Source organism: Bactrocera neohumeralis, unplaced genomic scaffold (assembly GCF_024586455.1).
Source record: "Bactrocera neohumeralis isolate Rockhampton unplaced genomic scaffold, APGP_CSIRO_Bneo_wtdbg2-racon-allhic-juicebox.fasta_v2 ctg2411, whole genome shotgun sequence".
Taxonomy (NCBI): domain Eukaryota; kingdom Metazoa; phylum Arthropoda; class Insecta; order Diptera; family Tephritidae; genus Bactrocera; species Bactrocera neohumeralis.
This window is the reverse complement of record NW_026090138.1, coordinates 8,231-25,331: the sequence shown is the minus strand read 5'-3', so window position 1 is coordinate 25,331 and position 17,101 is coordinate 8,231. Positions and strand designations below refer to the sequence as shown.

The 17,101-nt window shown below is 33.9% G+C and overlaps 1 protein-coding gene across 1 annotated transcript; it reads right to left on the bottom strand.

The window, feature by feature from the left end:
* Positions 1-10,247: 10,247 nt before the first annotated feature.
* Positions 10,248-13,016, bottom strand: LOC126766759 (serine/threonine-protein kinase phg2-like). Its single transcript, XM_050484479.1, has 2 exons — positions 11,215-13,016; positions 10,248-11,150 (listed from the first exon to the last, which is right to left on the bottom strand). The coding sequence occupies exon 1, from the start codon at positions 12,648-12,650 to the stop codon at positions 11,391-11,393; it is 1,260 nt and encodes a 419-aa protein (XP_050340436.1). The 5' UTR covers positions 12,651-13,016; the 3' UTR covers positions 10,248-11,150; positions 11,215-11,390.
* Between the last annotated feature and the right edge of the window lie 4,085 nt (positions 13,017-17,101).

Genomic DNA, 17,101 nt, shown 5'->3' with positions numbered 1-17,101 from the left:
GTTCATATTTTTACGCATCTTGATATCGATTGCATAATATGTGTGTACCAAAAAATCAATTTTACACCTTAATTTAAGATTGCAAAGTTGTTCCAAATACACTGTCGCTATTGCTATAGAACAACTCTATGACAACTCCAATAACATCAAAACGGCTAATTTGCATAAATATGTAAAGTTCATATTTTTACGCATCTTGATATCGATTGCATAATATGTGTGTACCAAAAAATCAATTTTACATCTTAATTTAAGACTGTAAAATTGTTCCAAATACACTGTCGCTATTGCTATAGAACAACTCTATGACAACTCCAATAACATCAAAACGATTAATTAGCAAAAATATGTAAAGTTCATATTTTTACGCATCTTGATATCGATTGCATAATATGTATGTACCAAAAAATCAATTTTACACCTTAATTTAAGATTGCAAAATTGTTCCAAATACACTGTCGCTATTGCTATAGGACAACTCTATGACAACTCCAATAACATCAAAACGGCTAATTAGCATAAATATGTAAAGTTCATATTTTTACGCAACTTGATATCGATTGCATAATGTGTATGTATCGAAAAATCGATTCTACACCTTAATTAAGGATTGTGAAATTGTTCCAAATACACTGTCGCTATTGCTATAGGACAACTCTATGACAACTCCAATAACATCAAAACGGCTAATTAGCATAAATATGTAAAGTTCATATTTTTACGCATCTTGATATCGATTGCATAATATGTATGTACCAAAAAATCAATTTTACACCTTAATTTAAGATTGTTAAATTGTTCCAAATACATCGTCGCTATTGCTATAGGACAACTCTATGACACATCCAATAACATCAAAACGGCTAATTTGCATAAATATGTAAAGTTCATATTTTTACGCAACTTGATATCGATTGCTTAATGTGTATGTATCAAAAAATCAATTTTACACCTTAATTTAAGATTGGAACTTGTTCCAAATACACTGTCGCTATTGGTCTTAGGACAACTCTATGACAACTCCAATAACATCAAAACGGCTAATTAGCATAAATATGTAAAGTTCATATTTTTACGCATCTTGATATCGATTGCTTAATGTGTATGTACCTAAAAATCAGCGTACACGCTTAATTTAAGATTGCTGAACTTGTCAAATGTCGTCGTATTGCTATACAAACAACTCATCGACCACTCCAATAACATCAAAACGGCTAATTTGCATAAATATGTAAAGTTCATATTTTTACGAATCTTGATATCGATTGCATAATATGTATGTACCAAAAATCAATTTTACACCTTAATTTAAGGACGATTTATGAAGTTGACTTCCAAATACAAAACGGCTTTTGCATAAATCGAGAGAGGACTTTACTTTGCTACAATTGCCTACTCAGCATCAAAACGCACCTGTTGCATAAATATGTAAAGTTCATATTTTTACGCACATTGATATCGATTGCGTAATATGTATGTACCAAAAAATCAATGTTACATCTTAATTTAAGATTGTGAAATTGTTCTAAATACACTGTCGCTATTGCTATGACAGGAGAATTTCGTCTTGACAACTCCAATAACCAAAACCCATTTGTTTTGCTTCCTTGTATGTAAAGTTCATATTTTTACGCATCTTGATATCGATTGCCGATGATATCAATATCATCAAAAATCAATTTACATCTTAATTATAAAAGATTGTAAAATTGTTCCAAATTCACAGTCGCTATTGCTATAGAACTCTAGGTTGAAAAACATCAAAACGGGTACAAAATAGGGAATCGCAACTTCGTTGCTAAACCTATTTGGTATCGAAAATCGATTCGGAATTTAAGTCCTTCCTGTCGATTGCTTACGCATCTTCGATATCGTTGCTCAAATGTCAGTTTACACAGCCGTATTCAGTTTTACATCTTAATTCAGACATCGTAAAATTGTTCCAAATACACTGTCGCTATTGCTATCGAACAACTCTATGACAATCGAATAACATCAAAACGGCTGTGTCGCATTCTCCTTTAAAGTCTTTTCATATTTTTGGCGCATCTTGAATATCTGATTGTTAATTTTGTATGTAGCCAAAAAGGTCAATCAGTTTTTGAGATTGGCTTTAATTGTTCCAAATACATTGTCGCTATTGCTATAGGACAACTCTATGCCAACTCCAATAACATCAAAACGGCTAATTGGCATAAATATGTAAAGTTCATATTTTTACGCATCTTGATATCGATTGCACAATATGTATGTTCCAAAAAATCAATTTTACATCTTAATTTAAGATTGTGAAATTGTTCCAAATTCTTCGTCGTGTTTGAATAGCAACTCGGCCGGTAATCCATCATCTCCCGCCGCTTTGTTGTTCTTCAGGCGGGTAATTGCTATTCGAACTTCTTCATGGTCGGGCAATGGGACGTCTGCTCCATCGATTGATTGGGAATCGGGTTGTACTAAAAAATCGTGCATTACTCTGCCATTCAGATTGGAGAATTGTTCCAAATACAGTATCGCTATTGCTATCGGTCACAACTCTATGACAACTCCAATAACATCAAAACGGCTAATTAGCATAAATATGTAAAGTTCATTTTTTACGCAGATATCGATTGCATTATTGTGTATGTATCAAAAATCACGATTTCTACACCTTTCTTTTGTGTTGTTCCAAATACACTGTCGCTATGGCTTAGACAACTCTATATCAACTCCATAACATCAAAACGGCTAATTTAGCATAAATATGTAAAGTTCGTATTTCTACGCAACCTGATATCGATTGCATAATGTGTATGTACCAAAAAATCGATTCTACACCTTAATTTAGGATTGTTAAGTTGTTCCAAATACACTGTCGCTATTGCTACAGGCCAACTCTATGACAACTCCAATAACATCAAAACGGCTAATTTGCATAAATATGTAAAGTTCATATTTTACGCATCTTGATATCGATTGCATAATATGTATGTACCAAAAAATCAATTTTACACCTTAATTTAAGATTGTAAAATTGCTCCAAATACACTGTCGTTATTGCTATAGAACAACTCTATGACAACTCCAATAACATCAAAACGGCTAATTTGCATAAATATGTAAAGTTCATATTTTTACACATCGTGATATCGATTGCATAATATGTATGTACCAAAAAATCAATTTTACACCTTAATTTAAGATTGTAAAGTTGTTCCAAATACACTGTCGCTATTGCTTTACGACAACTCTATGTAAGCTCCAATAACATCAAAACGGCTAATTTGCATAAATATGTAAAGTTCATATTTTTACGCATCTTGATATCGATTGCATAATATGTATGTATAAAAAAATCAATTCTACACCTTAATTTAAGATTACAAAGTGCTATAGAACAACTCTATGACAACTCCAATAACATCAAAATGGTTAATTTGCATAAATATGTAAAGTTCATATTTTTACGCATCTTGATATCGATTGCATAATATGTATGTACAAAAATCAATTTTACATCTTAATTTAAGATTGTAAAGTTGTTCCAAATACACTGTCGCTATTGCTATAGAACAACTCTATGACAACTCCAATAACATCAAAACGGCTAATTTGCATAAATATGTAAAGTTCATATTTTTACGCATCTTGATATCGATTGCATAATATGTATGTACCAAAAATCAATTTTACATCTTAATTTAAGATTGTAAAATTGTTCCAAATACACTGTCGCTATTGCTATAGGGCAACTCTATGACAACTCCCATAACTTCAAAAAGGGTAATTAGCATAAATATGTAAAGTTCATATATTTACGCAACTTGATATCGATTGCTTAATGTGTATGTACCAAAAAACTCAATTTTACACCTTAATTTAAGATTGAAAATTGTTCCAAATACACTGTCGCTATTGTTCTATAGGCTATAGACAACTCTATGACAACTCCAATAACATCAAAACGGCTAATTTGCATAAATATGTAAAGTTCATATTTTTACGCATTTTGATATCGATTGCACAATATGTATGTACCAAGAAATCAATTTTACACCTTAATTTAAGATTGTAAAATTGTTCCAAATACACTGTCGCTATTGCTATAGAACAACTCTATGACAACTCCAATAACATCAAAACGGCTAATTTGCATAAATATGTAAAGTTCATATTTTTACGCATCTTGATATCGATTGCATAATATGTATGTACCAAAAAATCAATTTTACATCTTAATTTAAGATTGTAAAATTGTTCCAAATACACTGTCGCTATTGCTATAGAACAACTCTATGACAACTCCAATAACATCAAAACGGCTAATTTGCATAAATATGTAAAGTGCATATTTTTACCCATCTTGATATTGATTGCATAATGTGTATGTACAAAAAAATCAATCCTACACCTTAATATAAGATTGTGAAATTGTTCCAAATACACTGTCGCTATTGCTATAGAACAACTCTATGACAACTCCAATAACATCAAAACGGCTAATTTGCATAAATATGTAAAGTTCATATTTTTACGCATCTTGATATCGATTGCATAATATGTATGTACCAAAAAATCAATTTTACACCTTAATTTAAGATTGTAAAGTTGTTCCAAATACACTGTCGCTATTGCTATAGAACAACTCTATGACAACTCCAATAACATCAAAACGGCTAATTTGCATAAATATGTAAAGTTCATATTTTTACGCATCTTGATATCGATTGCATAATATGTATGTACCAAAAAATCAATTTTACACCTTAATTTAAGATTGTAAAATTGTTCCAAATACACTGTCGCTATTGCTATAGAACAACTCTATGACAACTCCAATAACATCAAAACGGCTAATTTGCATAAATATGTAAAGTTCATATTTTTACGCATCTTGATATCGATTGCATAATATGTATGTACGAAAAATCAATTTTACATCTTAATTTAAGATTGTAAAATTGTTCCAAATACACTGTCGCTATTGCTATAGAACAACTCTATGACAACTCCAATAACATCAAAACGGCTAATTTGCATAAATATGTAAAGTTCATATTTTTACGCATCTTGATATCGATTGCATAATATGTATGTACCAAAAAATCAATTTTACACCTTAATTTAAGATTGTAAAATTGTTCCAAATACACTGTCGCTATTGCTATAGAACAACTCTATGACAACTCCAATAACATCAAAACGGCTAATTTGCATAAATATGTAAAGTTCATATTTTTACGCATCTTGATATCGATTGCATAATATGTATGTACCAAAAATCAATTTTACATCTTAATTTAAGATTGTAAAATTGTTCCAAATACACTGTCGCTATTGCTATAGAACAACTCTATGACAACTCCAATAACATCAAAACGGCTAATTTGCATAAATATGTAAAGTTCATATTTTTACGCATCTTGATATCGATTGCATAATATGTATGTACCAAAAAATCAATTTTACATCTTAATTTAAGATTGTAAAATTGTTCCAAATACACTGTCGCTATTGCTATAGAACAACTCTATGACAACTCCAATAACATCAAAACGGCTAATTTGCATAAATATGTAAAGTTCATATTTTTACGCATCTTGATATCGATTGCATAATATGTATGTACCAAAAAATCAATTTTACATCTTAATTTAAGATTGTAAAATTGTTCCAAATACACTGTCGCTATTGCTATAGAACAACTCTATGACAACTCCAATAACATCAAAACGGCTAATTTGCATAAATATGTAAAGTTCATATTTTTACGCATCTTGATATCGATTGCATAATATGTATGTACCAAAAAATCAATTTTACATCTTAATTTAAGATTGTAAAATTGTTCCAAATACACTGTCGCTATTGCTATAGAACAACTCTATGACAACTCCAATAACATCAAAACGGCTAATTTGCATAAATATGTAAAGTTCATATTTTTACGCATCTTGATATCGATTGCATAATATGTATGTACCAAAAAATCAATTTTACACCTTAATTTAAGATTGTAAAATTGTTCCAAATACACTGTCGCTATTGCTATAGAACAACTCTATGACAACTCCAATAACATCAAAACGGCTAATTTGCATAAATATGTAAAGTTCATATTTTTACGCATCTTGATATCGATTGCATAATATGTATGTACCAAAAAATTAATTTTACACCTTAATTTAAGATTGTAAAATTGTTCCAAATACACTGTCGCTATTGCTATAGAACAACTCTATGACAACTCCAATAACATCAAAACGGCTAATTTGCATAAATATGTAAAGTTCATATTTTTACGCATCTTGATATCGATTGCATAATATGTATGTACCAAAAAATCAATTTTACACCTTAATTTAAGATTGTAAAATTGTTCCAAATACACTGTCGCTATTGCTATAGAACAACTCTATGACAACTCCAATAACATCAAAACGGCTAATTTGCATAAATATGTAAAGTTCATATTTTTACGCATCTTGATATCGATTGCATAATATGTATGTACCAAAAAATCAATTTTACATCTTAATTTAAGATTGTAAAATTGTTCCAAATACACTGTCGCTATTGCTATAGAACAACTCTATGACAACTCCAATAACATCAAAACGGCTAATTTGCATAAATATGTAAAGTTCATATTTTTACGCATCTTGATATCGATTGCATAATATGTATGTACCAAAAAATCAATTTTACATCTTAATTTAAGATTGTAAAATTGTTCCAAATACACTGTCGCTATTGCTATAGAACAACTCTATGACAACTCCAATAACATCAAAACGGCTAATTTGCATAAATATGTAAAGTTCATATTTTTACGCATCTTGATATCGATTGCATAATATGTATGTACCAAAAAATCAATTTTACACCTTAATTTAAGATTGTAAAGTTGTTCCAAATACACTGTCGCTATTGCTATAGAACAACTCTATGGACAACTCCAATAACATCAAAACGGCTAATTTGCATAAATATGTAAAGTTCATATTTTTACGCATCTTGATATCGATTGCATAATATGTAACTCCAATAGCATCAAAACGGCTAATTTGCATAAATATGTAAAGTTCATATTTTTACGCATCTTGATATCGATTGCATAATATGTATGTACCAAAAAATCAATTTTACATCTTAATTTAAGATTGTAAAATTGTTCCAAATACACTGTCGCTATTGCTATAGAACAACTCTATGACAACTCCAATAACATCAAAACGGCTAATTTGCATAAATATGTAAAGTTCATATTTTTACGCATCTTGATATCGATTGCATAATATGTATGTACCAAAAAATCAATTTTACATCTTAATTTAAGATTGCAAAGTTGTTCCAAATACACTGTCGCTATTGCTATAGAACAACTCTATGACAACTCCAATAGCATCAAAACGGCTAATTTGCATAAATATGTAAAGTTCATATTTTTACGCATCTTGATATCGATTGCATAATATGTATGTACCAAAAAATCAATTTTACATCTTAATTTAAGATTGTAAAATTGTTCCAAATACACTGTCGCTATTGCTATAGAACAACTCTATGACAACTCCAATAACATCAAAACGGCAAATTTGCATAAATATGTAAAGTTCATATTTTTACGAAACTTGATATCGATTGCTTAATGTGTATGTACTAAAAAATCGATTCTACACCTTAATATAAGATTGTAAAATTGTTCCAAATACACTGTCGCTATTGCTATTGGGCAACTCTATGACAACTTGAATAACATCAAAACGGGTAATTAGCAAAAATATGTGAAGTTCATATTTTTACGCTACCTGATATCGATTGCATATTGTGTATGTATCAAAAAAATCGATTCTACACCTTAACATAAGATTGTGAAATTGTTCCAAATACACTGTCGCTATTGCTATAGAACAACTCTATGACAACTCCAATAACATCAAAACGGCTAATTAGCATAAATATGTAAAGTTCATATTTTTACGCATCTTGATATCGATTGCATAATATGTATGTACAAAAAATCAATTTTACATCTTAATTTAAGATTGTAAAATTGTTCCAAATACACTGTCGCTATTGCTATAGGGCAACTCTATGACAACTCCAATAACATCAAAACGGCTAATTTGCATAAATATGTAAAGTTCATATTTTTACGCATCTTGATATCGATTGCATAATATGTATGTACCAAAAAATCAATTTTACACCTTAATTTAAGATTGTAAAATTGTTCCAAATACATTGTCGCTATTGCTATAGGACAACTCTATGACAACTCCAATAACATCAAAACGGCTAATTTGCATAAATATGTAAAGTTCATATTTTTACGCATCTTGATATCGATTGCATAATATGTATGTACCAAAAAATCAATTTTACACCTTAATTTAAGATTTCAAAGTTGTTCCAAATACACTGTCGCTATTGCTATAGAACAACTCTGTGACAACTCCAATAGCATCAAAACGGAATATAGTTGCTTTATGTATATTCCCGTGGTTTTCTAATAGAACTTCGCAGGCTTTTTCTATGCCTAGTATTTCTGCTTGGAAGATGCTAGCCGAGTTCGGTAGACGTATAGAGAGAGATATGCCTAGATCAGCGGAGAATACCCCCGTGCCTACTCCACAGTCCATTTTGGACCCGTCGGTATAGATTGAGGTGGTATCTTCCTCTACCATTGAACCTCTTCTCCATTCTCGTCTAGATGGTATCCTCACCTGGAAGTGTCTATTGAAATCCAGCTTTGGGAGAATGTAGTCTGATTTATTAATAGTGAACTTCTTTAAAATTACACTATGTCCGTAGTTCTGCTGATTCCAACCTCCCAATTCTTTTATTCTTATCGCCGCAATAGCTGCTGTTTTGTGAATAAAAATGTCCATTGGTAGTTGATGCAGGATCACATTGAGCGCATCAGTCGGACATGACCTGATTGCACCCGTAACACCCGCACATGCTGCTCTTTGTATTCCATTTAATTTTCTAATATTGTATTGTTTGTTTAGCGCTGGCCACCATACCAGAGCTCCATATGTAAGTATAGGTCTTATGACAGCCGTATACATCCACATGATTATACTTGGTTTAAGGCCCCAATTCTTGTTGACGATTTTCTTACAAGTATAGTAGGCCATGTATGCTTTGTTTATTCTTTTTTCTATATTTATTTTCCAGGACAGTTTGGTGTCAATCTCCACCCCCAAGTATTTAGCTGTGGGGGATAGAGTGAGTGTAGTACCGTTTAGTACCGGAAGTTGAAACTGAGGTATTTTGGTTCTGCTAGTGAATAGCATCAATTCTGTTTTGTTCGGGTTAACTCCTAGACCATTGTTTTTAGCCCATAGGTTTAACCTACGAAGTGCTCTTTCCATAATCTAACTGACTGTTGAAGGAAACATGCCTGAGACCAACAACACTATATCGTCTGCATACGCTACTGCTTTCACTCCTCCACCGTTTAGTTGGAGTAGTATTTCGTTCAGCGCTGCAACCCATAGAAGCGGAGAGAGGACCCCCCTTGAGGCGTTCCTCTACTCACATAGCTTGTTTGTGTTGCAGCGCCGTTTGAAGCTATAATTTTCCTATTCTCAAGCATCGATAGTATCCATCTGCACACAGTGTCGTCTATCCCACCATGTGCCAGAGAATTAATTATCGCATTTACTTCTATGTTGTTGAAGGCGCCCTCTATGTCTAGAAATGCAGCCATGGTGTATTGTTTGTGATGTAGTGATTTTTCAATTACACTTATCACCTCGTGAAGGGCGGTTTCGGTTGATCGGCCCTTCATGTACGCATGTTGGGACTTCGATAACTTCTCCGCCATTATTGTTCTTACGTGTAGATCTATTAGCCTTTCTAGTACCTTCAGCATAAAGGAGGTAAGGCTTATAGGTCTAAAATCCTTGACATTCTCGTGTGTTCTGCTGCCTGGTTTTGGGAGGAAGACAACTTTACTTCTTTTCCAACTTCTTGGGATGTAAGATAGTTGTATGCTAGCTTTTTATATATTTTCTAGCCTTAGAACCATTGGTTCTACCAGTTTTTGCAGCATTATGGGCATAATCCCGTCAGGACCTGCCGCTTTATATGGTGCAAAACTATTTATGGCGTATTTGATTTTTCTTTTGTCTACTATTTGGCTTCGATAGTCAGCTGCGTTCAGCGGTGGTTCTGGTTGAACCCTCGTTGAAGGTATTTGCTGACTCCCGGGAAAGTGCGTTGTGATAAGTACCTCCAGAAACTCTTTTGCCGAGGAGGTCCAATCACTTCCCTCCGCCCTTATGTAGGCAGTATTAATATGATCTTTGGATAGCATTTTACTCAGCCTGGCGGCTTCTGTGCAACTTTCTATCGATGTACAGAAAGATCGCCATGAGTCCTTTTTAGCTTTCCTGACTGCTTTTTTGTATTCTTTCATACTGTCTTTATATGGCTGCCAGATTTTGGTTCTAAAACTCTCATTGAAAGCCTTCCTTAGTTGTGTTCTCAAATTCTTGAGTTCACTGTTCCACCAAGGAAGAGACTTTCTCTTTTTCAAAACTGTTAGCGGAGTAGATTTATTAAAAGTTGTGGTTAGGATTTTTTCCAACTTCTCTACTTCTAAATCTAATTCCTCAGGATTTCTGATGCTCTTATTGCCTCCCTTTTCAAGGCATTTTGTTGCTATACTGGTAAATTTTCCCCAAGCCGTTCTTCTAGGGTTCCGGTAAGTGAGAGGCGCACTGTACTTCTCGCGGATGCTGAAAAGTATCCAGGAGTGATCCGACATGGAAGGCTCATCGGATACCCTCCAGTTATCCACAACGAGACTGTCTGTGTCTGTTGATAGCGTGAGGTCAAGCACTTCCTCCCACCCCGAAAACCTATCCGAGCTTGGGAAAATAAAAGTTGGCTTATCGCCCTTGTTGCAAATACTTAGATTACTATTCAAAATATACTGCAAGAGTGACTCACCTCTGGTGTTTATACTGGAGCTACCCCATACGGTGTGCCTTGCGTTTGCATCACACCCTATTAGGACATCTTCCTTCCTGTTCTCCTCTACTAGTCTGGTGAGCGGGGCCGGTGGTATGTCTTCGTCATGGGCCAAGTAGGCCGAGACCAAGAAGAAGGGCTTATCCTTCTGTTCCACCTTTACCACTGTGATATCTGCTGTGCTGTAATTAGGACAAAGAAATGCATTTATACTTTTATTGATAAGAATGCATGCCCTAGGTTTACCTCTGTTCCGTGTGTAAAACAGGTTATGGTTGCTGCTGTTTAGCCCTTTAATGGTATCTTCATTGACCCAGGGCTCCTGTACTAGGCTGATGTCGATGCCCCCCTCATTCACGAGGGTTGTCAGATTCGCTGTAGCACTCTTCGAGTGCTGCAGGTTTATCTGCACGCATCTTATGTTATTGGGCATCTCGGGTTTCTTCGATGCCCACATTCTTTAGCAACTGGCTGGCGTCGTCGACCTCTTCCGTGTCGTCTTCGTCAGCCGCTTTGTCGCCTTGGAATATTTTTAGTCTGGCTTTGCGGATTCCGAAGCTGATTTTGTAGTCAGTCTTCTTCAGAGCCTCAATGGACTCATCACAAATGGCCACTAGTATTGGCTTGCTTGCTTTATTCGGTTTTTCCTCCTTGATTAGCTGCCACTCATCTATACTAGGTATAGATTTGTTCTGCAGCTTAATGCACCGCAGGAGTTTTTCGCCTGGCTCCTCTAGAGGGGGTAACCAAATGCGAGCACGAGGTCTCTTCGGAATGTCCTTGGCGGGTATAAGCCTCAAATGGAGGCCTACAAAGGCGTTGCTAATTTTAGCCACACTACCCGTCAGGAAATCCAGCGAGGCCTGGTCCGCGCACTTGATGACCCTGTAGCCCCTGAGGGTCTCAGAAGAGTCAAACTCCGGGTGAGGACCCGCAGGATTGTCGAGTACATAGCTTAGCACCATACTCGACAATCTGACGTCGATCTCCACCCATCTCTCCTGCATTGTGCTCGGAGAGGAGGAATTTCCGTCTATGATGGCCACCTGCAGGCTATCTCTGGCAACATCGCAGAAATGCCTTGCCGTTGTTGTGCTGCTGTGTTCACCTTCGCTTCGCCTCGGTTTTTTGGGCTGAGTTCCGGGTACTTCTGTGATGGAGCGATTTCTCTTCTGAGAAGTGCTCTCTCGCTTGCTCTCTTCTTGAGGTTGTGATTGCTTCCTTTTCAGGTAGCCTTCATATTCCTCTACGATAGATTTGAGGCGCTTTGTTTCGGCCTCATCAACTGGGGTACCGGCTGCCTGGTCTTTGGCTATCTTCCCTAGTATGAAGACTGCCCTCTGGTACCGGTTTTTCCTCAGCTGATTCTGGGATTTCTTGCGCTTCTTTCTGTTTTCTCCTTTAGCCGCCAGTGCACTTTGGTTGGTGCTCATGGCAGCCTTGGAGGTGGACGCTTCCTCCCTTATATCAGGGGCTTTTACTGCTGTATCTACCGGTATACTTTGGTTGGTATGTCCGGTAGTACTCTTACTCGTCTCCTGGCTGGAGGCAAGTAGCTCGTCTTCTTCGGATTCCGTAATAGGATTCCGATAGTTCATGTCCTTAGTCGTTGCTGTTGTCGTCAATTTGGTTGTTGTAGTTGATGTTGTTGTTGTTGTTGTTGTATTATTGTTTTCGTTCATGTTTGGTCCCACGAGTAATCCGGAAAGGGTTGGTCACTCGTCCGCAGAGCCGGTATGCGGAGAGAAGGCTTTTATACCTCCGACCTCGCCCGGGCATCGGAGGGGACCGTTCGCGATCAGCTATTTATTACCCCCCGCTGACCATTCAGCCCTCGGCACGGGTACCTCGACACCTTGGCTTAGGGTGGTGTTGGTTCGGGTATCCTCATACTTCCACAATAGGAGATGGGCGTAAAACCTAGGGTTTATTCATCCATATCACTATTGTGGGAATTATGAAGTGTCCCTCTTAGTTCGTAAGATTAGAGTGCGTTTCCTTTGGGATGCACACTTTACTCTTACTTAAGCCCCTTCGCCACGACAAGGCGACCAACTTCAAAGATCTTAATTTAAGATTGTAAAATTGTTCCAAATACACTGTCGCTATTGCTATAGGGCAACTGTATGACAACTCCAATAACATCAAAACGGGTAATTAGCAAAAATATGTGAAGTTCATATTTTTACGCTACCTGATATCGATTGCATATTGTGTATGTATCAAAAAATCGATTCTACACCTTAATTTAAGATTGTGAAATTTCTCCAAATACACTGTCGTTATGGCTATACGACAACTCTATGACAACTCCAATAACATCAAAACGGCTAGTTAGCATAAATATGTAAGTTTCATTATTTTTACGCAACTTGATAAAGACTGCTTAATGTGTATGTATCGAAAAATCGATTCTACACCTTAACTTAAGATTGTGAAATTGCTCCAAAGACACTGTCGTTATGGCTATACGACAACTCTATGACAACTCCAATAACATCAAAACGGCTAATTTGCATAAATATGTAAAGTTCATATTTTTACGCATCTTGATATCGATTGCTTAATGTGTATGTATGTACCAAAAAATCAATTTTACACCTTAATTTAAGATTGTTAAATTGTTCCAAATACATTGTCGCTATTGCTATAGGACAACTCTATGACAACTCCAATAACATCAAAACGGCTAATTTGCATAAATATGTAAAGTTCATATTTTTACGCATCTTGATATCGATTGCATAATATGTATGTACAAAAAAATCAATTTTACATCTTAATTTAAGATTGTAAAATTGTTCCAAATACACTGTCGCTATTGCTATAGAACACCTCTGTGACAACTCCAATAACATCAAAACGGCTAATTTGCATAAATATGTAAAGTTCATATTTTTACGCATCTTGATATCGATTGCATAATATGTATGTACCAAAAAATCAATTTTACACCTTAATTTAAGATTGTAAAGTTGTTCCAAATACACTGTCGCTATTGCTATAGAACAACTCTATGACAACTCCAATAACATCAAAACGGCTAATTTGCATAAATATGTAAAGTTCATATTTTTACGCATCTTGATATCGATTGCATAATATGTATGTACCAAAAATCAATTTTACATCTTAATTTAAGATTGTAAAATTGTTCCAAATACACTGTCGCTATTGCTATAGGACAACTCTATGACAACTCCAATAACATCAAAACGGCTAGTTAGCATAAATATGTAAAGTTCATATTTTTACGCAACTTGATATCGATTGCTTAATGTGTATGTACCAAAAAATCAATTTTACACCTTAATTTAAGATTGTGAAGATTGTTCCAAATACACTGTCGCTATTGCTATAGGACAACTCTATGACAACTCCAATAACATCAAAACGGCTAGCTAGCATAAATATGTAAAGTTCATATTTTTACGCAACTTGATATCGATTGCTTAATGTGTATGTACCAAAAAATTCGATTTTACACCTTAATTTAAGATTGCAAATGTGTTCCAAATACACTGTCGCTATTGCTATAGGACAACTCTATGACAACTCCAATAACATCAAAACGGCTAATTTGCATAAATATGTAAAGTTCATATTTTTACGCATCTTGATATCGATTGCATAATATGTATGTACCAAAAAATAAATTTTACATCTTAATTTAAGATTGCAAAATTGTTCCAAATACACTGTCGCTATTGCTATAGAACAACTCTATGACAACTCAATAACATCAAAACGGCTAATTAGCATAAATATGTAAAGTTCATATTTTTACGCATCTTGATATCGATTGCATAATATGTATGTACCAAAAAATCAATTTTACATCTTAATTTAAGATTGTAAAATTGTTCCAAATACACTGTCGCTATTGCTATAGAACAACTCTATGACAACTCCAATAACATCAAAACGGCTAATTTGCATAAATATGTAAAGTTCATATTTTTACGCATCTTGATATCGATTGCATAATATGTATGTACCAAAAAATCAATTTTACATCTTAATTTAAGATTGTAAAATTGTTCCAAATACACTGTCGCTATTGCTATAGAACAACTCTATGACAACTCCAATAACATCAAAACGGCTAATTAACATAAATATGTAAAGTTCATATTTTTACGCATCTTGATATCGATTGCATAATATGTATGTACCAAAAAATCAATTTTACATCTTAATTTAAGATTGTAAAATTGTTCCAAATACACTGTCGCTATTGCTATAGAACAACTCTATGACAACTCCAATAACATCAAAACGGCTAATTTGCATAAATATGTAAAGTTCATATTTTTACGCATCTTGATATCGATTGCATAATATGTATGTACAAAAAATCAATTTTACACCTTAATTTAAGATTGTAAAATTGTTCCAAATACACTGTCGCTATTGCTATAGAACAACTCTATGACAACTCCAATAACATCAAAACGGCTAATTAGCATAAATATGTAAAGTTCATATTTTTACGCATCTTGATATCGATTGCATAATGTGTATGTATCAAAAAATCGATTCTACACCTTAATTTAAGATTGCAAATTGTTCCAAATACACTGTTGCTATTGCTATAGAACAACTCTATGACAACTCCAATAACATCAAAACGGCTAATTTGCATAAATATGTAAAGTTCATATTTTTACGCATCTTGATATCGATTGCATAATATGTATGTACGAAAAATCAATTTTACATCTTAATTTAAGATTGTAAATTGTTCCAAATACACTGTCGCTATTGCTATAGAACAACTCTATGACAACTCCAATAACAAAAGACGGCTAATTGACAAAAATATGTAAAGTTCATATTTTTACGCATCTTGATATCGATTGCATAATATGTATGTACCAAAAATCAACTTTACACCTTAATTTAAGATTGTAAAATTGTTCCAAATACACTGTCGCTATTGCTATAGAACAACTCTATGACAACTCCAATAACATCAAAACGGCTAATTTGCATAAATATGTAAAGTTCATATTTTTACGCATCTTGATATCGATTGCATAATATGTATGTATCAGAAAATCAATTCTACACCTTAATTTAAGATTGTGAAATTGTTCCAAATACACTGTCGCTATTGCTATAGACAACTCTATGACAACTCCAATAACATCAAAACGGCTAATTTGCATAAATATGTAAAGTTCATATTTTTACGCATCTTGATATCGATTGCATAATGTGTATGTACTAAAAAATCAATTCTACACCTTAATTTAAGATTGTTAAATTGTTCCAAATACACTGTCGCTATTGCTATAGACAACTCTATGACAACTCCAATAACATCAAAACGGCTAATTTGCATAAATATGTAAAGTTCATATTTTTACGCATCTTGATATCGATTGCATAATGTGTATGTATCAAAAAATCAATTCTACACCTTAATTTAAGATTGTAAAATTGTTCCAAATACACTGTCGCTATTGCTATAGAACAACTCTATGACAACTCCAATAACATCAAAACGGCTAATTTGCATAAATATGTAAAGTTCATATTTTTACGCATCTATATCGATTGCTTAATGTGTATGTATCAAAAAATCAATTTTACACCTTAATTTAAGATTGTAAAATTGTTCCAAATACACTGTCGCTATTGCTATAGAACAACTCTATGACAACTCCAATAACATCAAAACGGCTAATTTGCATAAATATGTAAAGTTCATATTTTTACGCATCTTGATATCGATTGCATAATATGTGTATGTACCAAAAAATCAATTTCACCTCTTAATTTAAGATTGTAAAATTGTTCCAAATACACTGTCGCTATTGCTATAGAACAACTCTATGACAACTCCAATAACATCAAAACGGCTAATTTGCATAAATATGTAAAGTTCATATTTTTACGCATCTTGATATCGATTGCATAATATGTATGTACAAAAAATCGATTTTACACCTTAATTTAAGATTGTAAAATTGTTCCAAATACACTGTCGCTATTGCTATAGGACAACTCTATGACAACTCCAATAACATCAAAACGGCTAATTTGCATAAATATGTAAAGTTCATATTTTTACGCAACTTGATATCGATTGCATAATGTGTATGTACGAAAAAATCAATCCTACACC

Coding starts and splice junctions, on each gene's coding strand:
- LOC126766759 (XM_050484479.1), bottom strand. CDS start 12,650: ATGAACGAAAACAATAATACAACAACAACAACAACAACATCAACTACA.